This window comes from Cydia fagiglandana, chromosome 1 (assembly GCF_963556715.1).
Source record: "Cydia fagiglandana chromosome 1, ilCydFagi1.1, whole genome shotgun sequence".
Classification (NCBI taxonomy): domain Eukaryota; kingdom Metazoa; phylum Arthropoda; class Insecta; order Lepidoptera; family Tortricidae; genus Cydia; species Cydia fagiglandana.
Genome location: NC_085932.1, coordinates 26,688,533 through 26,697,305, shown reverse-complemented (window position 1 = coordinate 26,697,305; position 8,773 = coordinate 26,688,533). Strand labels below are relative to the sequence as shown.

General features: G+C 34.4%; 3 protein-coding genes across 4 annotated transcripts; 2 read left to right on the top strand and 1 right to left on the bottom strand.

Annotated features, from left to right (window-relative positions):
• Positions 1–262: 262 nt before the first annotated feature.
• LOC134668256 (mitochondrial import inner membrane translocase subunit Tim16) lies at positions 263–1,024 on the top strand. Its single transcript, XM_063525747.1, has one exon. It carries the CDS (start codon positions 412–414, stop codon positions 793–795), a length of 384 nt encoding a protein of 127 aa, XP_063381817.1. The 5' UTR covers positions 263–411; the 3' UTR covers positions 796–1,024.
• LOC134668246 (uncharacterized) lies at positions 841–3,363 on the bottom strand. Its single transcript, XM_063525740.1, has 2 exons — positions 3,117–3,363; positions 841–2,782 (listed from the first exon to the last, which is right to left on the bottom strand). The coding sequence occupies exons 1-2, from the start codon at positions 3,216–3,218 to the stop codon at positions 1,661–1,663; spliced, it is 1,224 nt and encodes a 407-aa protein (XP_063381810.1). The 5' UTR covers positions 3,219–3,363; the 3' UTR covers positions 841–1,660.
• Positions 3,364–3,572: 209 nt separating this feature from the next.
• On the top strand, positions 3,573–6,409 carry LOC134668278 (3-hydroxyacyl-CoA dehydrogenase type-2-like). Of its 2 annotated transcripts, none has more exons than XM_063525761.1 (6): positions 3,573–3,688; positions 3,770–3,934; positions 4,074–4,238; positions 4,612–4,744; positions 5,222–5,321; positions 6,170–6,409. In XM_063525761.1, exons 1-6 carry the CDS (start codon positions 3,680–3,682, stop codon positions 6,378–6,380), a joined length of 783 nt encoding a protein of 260 aa, XP_063381831.1. In that variant the 5' UTR covers positions 3,573–3,679; the 3' UTR covers positions 6,381–6,409. The 2 variants fall into 2 exon arrangements, with proteins under 2 accessions (XP_063381831.1, XP_063381838.1); XM_063525768.1 differs by having other exon boundaries at positions 5,217–5,321; positions 6,170–6,396.
• Positions 6,410–8,773: the final 2,364 nt, after the last annotated feature.

Sequence of the window (8,773 nt, the reverse complement as noted above, 5' to 3'; positions counted from 1 at the left end):
AGACTACGTCTATATATATATTATGTCTATGGTTCTAAATATCAACCTTTGTAATAAATTCAATTGAAATGAATTTATAATGATTATAATGAAGCTTTTTCTTTGACAATAAAAGCTAGTAAAAAAAACGATATGATACAATTTTTTTAGTTATTTATTTATGATTTATACAAATATTTTGCCTTTAGATTATAGCTGTCACTGAATACACGAATGAACCTTAACCTATAAATATGGCATGTCAATTAGTTCAGTCACTTCAGTCTATCTTTCATTTCAAAAGTCATTTTATGTCGTAATAATATATTTAGTGGATTTCCATATTAATATTATGGACCGAATTTAGTTTTTCATCTACCTTATTCATGCTTTAACAAAAAAAGTAGCTAGTAGATAACCCTAGCAATAAATATGGCAAAATACATAGCTCAAATTATAGTACTTGGGGCTCAAGTTGTTGGTCGGGCTTTTGCTAGAGCTTTAAAACAAGAAATAGCTGCATCTCAAGAAGCAGCGAAGAGAGCTGGTGGTGGGGAAGCTGGGGCCCGGAGAGCTGCAGCTAATTTGTCAACCGGACTCACATTAGAAGAAGCTATGCAAATATTGAACATAGATAAACTAGATCCAGAAAAAGTGAAAAAGAACTATGAACATTTGTTTTCCGCCAACGATAAAGCCAAAGGCGGCTCTTTCTACTTACAGTCCAAGATTGTGAGAGCTAAAGAGAGGATAGACACAGAATTGAAACAGAAGCAGCCTGACCCGGATCAGAGTAAAGCCAAAGACACCTCTTAATCTATTTAGTGTAGTTTCCTTGAATAGAGTAGTTTAGAACAAATATTGTTTTGTAAAATATTTTATTGCATATAAATGGATACCACAATAGTGACTAGAATACATCAGTCTTCATTACAATGCTGATTATGTTGTAAGTTAAATATACAAAATTTATGTTCACTCACATAATGCTGCTCGCAAACAACTATAGCATTATAGAAATCAATAAATTTTCCTAAGCATATGATTTAAACGTTTCACTTGCTTTATTTACCTTAAACTTATCTCTTGGATATGTAAAAATATTACCTACACAATTTATCTACTTCATGAAATCATATGTATATAAAATATTAATAAATAATAAAATTTGACTAGAAAATTTATAAGTCTAAAAATGGAAGATAATTGAGTTACAGAAGATCCTATATAACTTATAACTGTAAACTAAAATAATATTATATTTCAATAATTTAAATACAGTCATTACTGCTAATATAAATAAAACAATTCTAAATATTACTTAAAACTAGAATACATCAGTCAACTTACATACTAAGAGATTTATGGCAGTATATACTTTTCAGCAATTTTTAGCAAAGTTTCATAAATTTCAAATTGAAACTAGAACTAAGACAATATTATAAATATTGGCTTCTGAACAATTTGCATTTAAATAGTAATTACCAACTTTTACAATACACAATGTAAAAGTGTAACTCAGCTTACATCACTCAATCAATACAATACAAAAAGCTATTTACTATTTATCTAGCCCTTCTCAGACAATTAGAGTTTGTTGTGGTATATAATGGTTTTCATACCTGAAAAGAAAGCAGTATATATTCCTGCATTCAGTCTGAACAGGGCATTAAGTTTTACTTTATGGCTTAACATCCATAAGTATAACAACCTCATAAGGGCTACACTCTGACATACCCAAAGAGTTACAGAGCCACCCATAAAAACCTTTCTCAAAATCACATACATCCTTCCACCAATTTGCTCCGCTGAATGTCAGCTGCACAATACCTGCATACAAGCCAAGGCCTACAGTAAAAATCACTATCAAAAATGGATAAGACAATATCACTATTGGTGCCAACATTGCTTTCTTAACCCAATTCAGATCTTCAGTAACATGGGTAAAGATGTTGTACCAAGTAATTGTGCCCATGTAAAACGAATACAGCGCAGACACACAAGCCACAAACGGTATGCATAGGAGACTGAAGAGAAAAATGTGTGGACCGTTGTATACTGAGCATTTGGATATGTCCATCTTGTTGTACTCTTCTGCTACGATAGCTGCTTCAATGATTTCAAGTTCTTCTCGGGAAATATTTAGTTTGACGTCAACATTTTGGCCTTTCTTCTTTCCTCTTTTTATTGTTCCCGTCATGGTCAAGTAGGATTCTCTGGAATAGTCTGTCAGCGAGCAGTCTGGTGTAGATCCTTCTGACTCAATCCGCAAAGCTGTGATCTCTGTGTCAGTATTCTCAGTCTCAATTATTTCTTGCACAATGTTGACTCGCTTTTTTCGTTTGGCACTATTTTTAAGGCTGTCGGTAAGTGGACCCATTTCGAAGCTATTTTCAGATTGGGTTTGCGACATGCTGTTTGGAGTAGCGGAGGAACTCTCATTGTGTTCATTAAGAAATTTGCAGCTTTTCTGTATATCATCATTAGCCTCTCTGAGGTCATCATGGCTTGAACATGCATCTGAAGAGTTCTCATAAATTGGAGACAAGTCAATGATTTCTCGGCTATTCATGATGGAGAGGGCCTGGTAGCCATTTTTTTGTGAACTCTGTGACTTCTGTGGTTCGGCCTCTATGTTCGAATCATTGATGTCTTCATCATTTACATCGGTTATTATCGGAAGATTGATTTTCATGTTGGACTTGAGTCCCTCCATGGTGGAGTGTATGATTCCATTAACAACATGTTCTGTGACTGGTGAAAGGCCATTTTTGTATTTGGTTGGCAAATCAGTCTCAGCTCCCTGTTTGAAAAAGAAAAAAACATATTACTGTAATAGAATCAACAGAAAATTAAGTAGGAGTAGGTACATCTTTGAACAAAAGTAAGTAATTTGTAAATAGGTCTAAGTATATAATATAGGTATATATATTAGACACAATTTGTAGTATAACTTGTTTATCAAGGAATGAAATATTTTTATAAATTACGATGAACGACGATGACGCTATCGCTTATTGGACCAGAAATCGCTCTAATATGATTCAAATTGGTTAGTGACTCGCTTATGGGAATAAAGCAAGTTTGCCTTATCACAAATAAGTAAACTTATGTGCTAGTTGTTACAAATTACGAACCTGAACAGCAATTATGTGGTCTACATGACCGGTTATCGAATTTTGTTTTTTGCCATTGCGTTTTTTCGGCAATATAAACATGGGTTGCTCCACTTTAGCCATTTCCACTTATAGTATACTTCACTATTGTCGTTGTAAGTCAAAATTCAGTATTAATTATGAAAAAATCACACAAACAAACACCATAATAAAATGGTGAAAAGAATTATTGAATTTGGCTTGTGCTGTTCGAGCTACGGCGAGGTCGATGTTTTATTTTATTTTACTCATTATTCTACTAAAAAAGAAATGATTCGTGATATATTATTATGATAAATAAAATACTTATATTATATAAATGATTACTTAGTATGTGAAATCCAAATCCATAAAAATCCCAATTACCATCCTGAATGTTACCAAATACGTCGTTCATTTCAATGCCTCGAACATATTTTATTTGTTTTGACATTTGCAAAAAAAGTAAACTTGCCGAAGGAAGGAAAGGAAAATTAAAAATTGTATTGTATTTGAATAACTTGAATACATTATTAAATTTTAACAGAAAGTAATATTTAAACAAAATGCTTAAGGTATATAAATAATTTGGCTGTGGTCTAATTAATACTATGGAAATAATTTATCAAACATAACCTCACATTGTAATATTTCAGGGTATGGTTAGTTTAGTTACCGGCGGTGCTTCAGGTCTGGGTAAAGCCACAGTTGAGAGGTTCATAAACCATGGCGGAAGAGTTGTTATCCTTGATCTTCAGGCCACACGAGCAGAGCAAGTAGCAAAACAATTTGGCAGTGAAGCTTTAGCTTCCCCAGGTTGTGTAAGTATTTTAACTATAAATTGAATTCGCATATTAATTAAACTCGGGTAACGTTTTCAACTTTCCCTTTAAACTGACATAAATAGCTACTTGACTCCGATCATTAGTTATAACTGTTATAAAGACAATTCTTCTTCAGATCACATCCGAGGATGATGTGAAGAAAGCGCTCCAGCTGGCCAAGGACAGGTTTGGGCGGCTAGACACACTAGTCAACTGTGCCGGACATGTTGCGACGCACCAGATATACAACTTCAATAAAGACAGACCATGTGACCTGGAAGGTTTCCAGAAATGTGTTAATGTAAGTGGCTCAATTTAAACTTAGAGGTAGTTTATTGGGGTTTCTTCCAAAAGTGCGTTGATCAACTATTTCTTGTTATTCTGTCCTATCAGCCAGGAGACAATATTAGCACAGTCTGTTAGAAGAACTGTTGTTCCACATTATCAATGTTATAACATTTAACTAATAAACTTATCAAACCTGTGTTAGTCTTGGACTTTGCTCGACGGCATATATTAATACTTAACAATAAAAAGCTTCACCCAAACAATAGAAAAAAAAAACAGTTCTCTGACAAAAACCTAAGAAAATATGAAATTCTTTGTTGTAATCCTTTCTAAATAATACTTTGGAAAAGTTAAGGCCTATATAAAATGAAAGTTTATAATTTCAGATAAATACAATAGGCACATTCAATGTGACCCGCCTAGCTGTGGGACTGATGGGTCAGAACAAGCCCAATGAGCAGGGACAGAGAGGGGTGGTCGTCAACACTGCTTCCACAATAGCATATGAAGGTGATATAGGTAAGCTTTAACAAGTGATTGAACTCGGCTCCGGCTTTGTGTTCTTCTCTCACTGAGTAAGTGTGAGCGAGATGGATGTGCGTGCCCAGGACCTTGGATATAATGTTTTTAAATTTTAATTTGTAAGTTTAAAAAAAAGAAATTGCTGAGTTCCCTCAAAAAAATTAATTATTTCGATATATGAAATATTTTGATCTTTACGTTTTGATGATCCTACCAGCTGCATCATGTAGTAGTTTTCAATAAAACACCTTCTGAGAGTCCACAATGGCAGTATATTTTATCAAACAACTTATGAAAAAGAGTACATATTTTAGATAGAGGACAAAATGCATTGCAGTTGCCGCCATTAGCGAAAGTGGGCTGGGGCTGTCATAGCTGTCATAGACTTTGTTAAGGCAGCGTTACACTGTCTATTAAGGTAATTAAGTAAGACCTATTTGCATAAATATGACGATAATTTATTTTAAAGGGCAGGCCGCCATCGCCGCGTCCACAGCTGGCATTGTGGGCATGACGTTACCCATAGCCAGGGACCTGGCGCCCAGAGGGATCAGGGTGGTCACTATTGCTGCTGGTGAGTTGAGAATGCAATAAATAATTATATTTTGAAGGCAATCGCTGTTAACTCACATTTATAGACCACTATTGTGAATTTATTTTATTACCTTTATTTCCCGTCTATATATGTGAGTTAATATGTGTTCAAAACGCGAAAGTTATCAATATTATATGACAATTGCTATATTATAACGAAATTGGCTTGAAAGAAAATAATTCTTATGTTAGGTCTTATGATGTGCTGAAACAGTTTTATGTGTACTTAAGTTTATGTGGCTTATAGTTGCGCCTTTAACTAAGAATATAGTCTCAACATATTTACACATACTCAATAAAACAGCGTTTTATAAGTAGTTTAGAGAAAAGGACCCATCCTTAAAAAAATTGAGATTTAAATAAATGACTTTGTTTCGACAGAAAACCCCTTTCCCTAAATGACGTCCATTTTATATTCTGTATAAGTTAAGTATTCTGATAATATGACTTGTGTATAAACAGGTTTATCAAAAGCTTGTAACTTGTAATACAAGTGGAAGTCCTTTTTTGACAGCTTTTGTTAGAAAGGGACTTCCACTTGTTTTACAAGTTACAAGCTTTTGATATACAGGGCACTGGTCGCGTTTTTTGTGCTACTGTTACTTTCTTAACCTCTAGCCGCCCAGAGACCCATAAAAAGGTCTCCTGTTCCATTCTAATTTGAACTTTGTGTTGACAAAATAAAATTTCATTTTGCTTATCTAATATACCACTGGGAAGCGAATATACCACAGGGAGGCAATGCTACCTGCAGCGTGCAGTTTGTCACATGTGGCCAATGCCTTACTGATAAAAAGTTTGTTAAAACTGCAAATCTTTTGTCTCCAGGTATTTTCGACACTCCCCTAGTCTCATACTTACCAGAGAAAATGGTAGAGTTCCTCAAACGTATGACCCCATTCCCCTCAAGATTAGGCAAGCCGGAGGAATTCGCCCATCTCGTGTCAAGTATCGTAGAAAACCCGATGTTGAACGGCGAGGTCATACGATTAGACGGAGCGCAAAGGTGGTTCCCCCTGTAATATTAGGCCAAAGTTAATGTTAAGTTTGTAGAAATAAATACTGTAGATATTATCTTTGTGTTTTACGTTTTAGAATGTATTATACATAACCTAGAACTTCGTTACTTATAATCCTTATCGTCCCGTCCAGTGTTGGTCCTATGACTCCCCTAAGATAATAATGTATTTCATTTCATCTATTTAATTATAATCTATTTCATTATTATATTAGGTATATTGTAAAGGGCCTAAGGAGCCTAGTCGACAGTGGCAGTGGCCCTGCCCTGCCTACGAAGCTGGAGGTGCCGGGTTCGAATCACAGTAAGGGTATTTATTTGTGTTTATCGCCTAGGTACATCACGTTAATCGAGAAATATCTGAACTCGATACGTTCTACCCAAAGTGTAAGTAAAGCCTAAAGGGGCCCACTGATTACCGCTGGACAGTATCAGCCTGTCAGTTGTCCGGAACTGTGAAATTTTTGTTTAAACTGACAGGCCGATAACCGTCCGGCGGACAGAGGGCCTCTTTATGGTGCCTATTTAAACCTTTAATTTATGAATACAGCAAGTAATCCCCACATATTATCGTTATCTGGTTCGCATATGCTAACCAATCATATAAGTCGTCTCATTTAACTTCGTGCTAAGTAGGCAGTTTAATCTTAAATTATCTCAAAGAAATAATGCATTAAGTCACAGCTATGGACCGGTTTCCTCCCGTACGTAGGTAGTAAATGATAATATATACCTAATGTATAGTTCGTTTTTTTTAGCATTAGAAAGAACTTCGCAGAAGTAAGCTTGTGGTTCCTAATCCGGCACTTTAAGCGGTAATAATTTGAAGTAAATTATATGTATTGACCGTGCTACATTAGATAATTCAATCATTATTAACAATTAAAGAGCCTGATAAAAACTGTACGCTTACTTCTGTGGAGTTCTTTCTAATGCTAAAAAAAACGAACTATAGGTACTTGCAGTCAAGTGTAAAAGATAATCTGTTTATTTGTTTATTTGTTTGCCACAATACACACAGAATAATCAAATACAAAAATGACAGAAAAAAGAACAAAAAAAAAAACAATCAATATTTAGAAAAAACAGAAAATACAAGCACAAATAAGAGTAAGACAGATTTTTACAAAAATAGAAATAGAAAGAAATATACGTATAAATATTGATTCACACAGAAAAAATATGGGTGTCGACACTTACTCAAAAATAGGTCCCATAGTTCTTAATTCGCTGACATAAGAGCTTATGGGACATATTTTTGAGATGATCTGTGCACCCATATTTTTACACTTGACTGTACGTAAAAATAATACAAACCAATTTCTAAAACTCGTTCGTAAATTCTTGTCTACCGCTTAAAACACATAATGTACAATGTACATGTATACTTACTATTACATTACGTAGGTTGTGCATGTATAATATTTGAGCTAGGTAATTCTTTTTTTATATATGATAATTAGGATGCAAACGAGTGGACGAATCAACTGATGGTAAGCAATTACCGTCGCCCATGGACACCTGCAATACCAGAGGGAATGCAAGTGCTCTGAAATTGATTTCCTAAGTACCTATATAAACATGTCAAATTTTAAAAAAGCATGTTTGGGACTTAAAACCTTCGCTAGGAACGTCGCATTATACCTATTATGTTTTATTTATATTACCTACATCTCTTACACAAAAACTAGATTATAAATAGACACAGTCGACGACGTCAAAGATATACACTTTTGGCCTTATTACAAAGGAGTAAGGTGCAAAAGTGTAAAAATATATTTGACGTCGACTGTACCACAAAGTACCTTAGTAAACGTTCCCATTCGTTGATTTATCTTACTTCGCTAAGAATTTTTTACTTATTCTCTCGCTACCTACTGCAATTTCGAGTCAGCAAACCGATTATCTTTGCTTACAATGTTACACTACTCCGTGACCTTTACTGCTATGCACATAAGAACTATTTCAAAACCATCGTAACTCAAGTAATCTGCTTCTATAAATCTATACTTAAGCCTGTCTGGTTTTAAGCTAGATCGTCAATTAGGCAGTTATTTGCTGTAATTTGTAGTTCCCGGTCGTCGCACAGATGGGGACATGTGTTTTTCCTATTTTGTAATCGCAATAGAGATGATAGTTTATCAGTACTTTGAGTGTATTTATGAACCGGCGTTGTAAGTAGTCAGGTACATTCCTTTTAAATGATAACTATGTACGAGTACATTTATGTAGGTACCTAATGTAAATACTTGGACCACACTTGGACCATACACACTATACTGCAAAACGTAATTCAAGACCAAAAAAAGTAAGAAAATGTTGCCACTGCAATAATTTGTTTGTAAAATAGTAAATTCATTTTAATAAATAATCACGCTAAGATAATTTATTCATTAGTAATTTTACTCCTACTA

Coding starts and splice junctions, on each gene's coding strand:
- LOC134668256 (XM_063525747.1), top strand. CDS start 412: ATGGCAAAATACATAGCTCAAATTATAGTACTTGGGGCTCAAGTTGTT.
- LOC134668246 (XM_063525740.1), bottom strand. CDS start 3,218: ATGGCTAAAGTGGAGCAACCCATGTTTATATTGCCGAAAAAACGCAAT. Junction 2,783..3,116: donor ACCACATAATTGCTGTTCAG/GTTCGTAATTTG, acceptor TTTTTCAAACAG/GGAGCTGAGACTGATTTGCC.
- LOC134668278 (XM_063525761.1), top strand. Junction 4,745..5,221: donor AGCATATGAAGGTGATATAG/GTAAGCTTTAAC, acceptor TTTAAAGGGCAG/GCCGCCATCGCCGCGTCCAC. Junction 5,322..6,169: donor GGTGGTCACTATTGCTGCTG/GTGAGTTGAGAA, acceptor TTTTGTCTCCAG/GTATTTTCGACACTCCCCTA.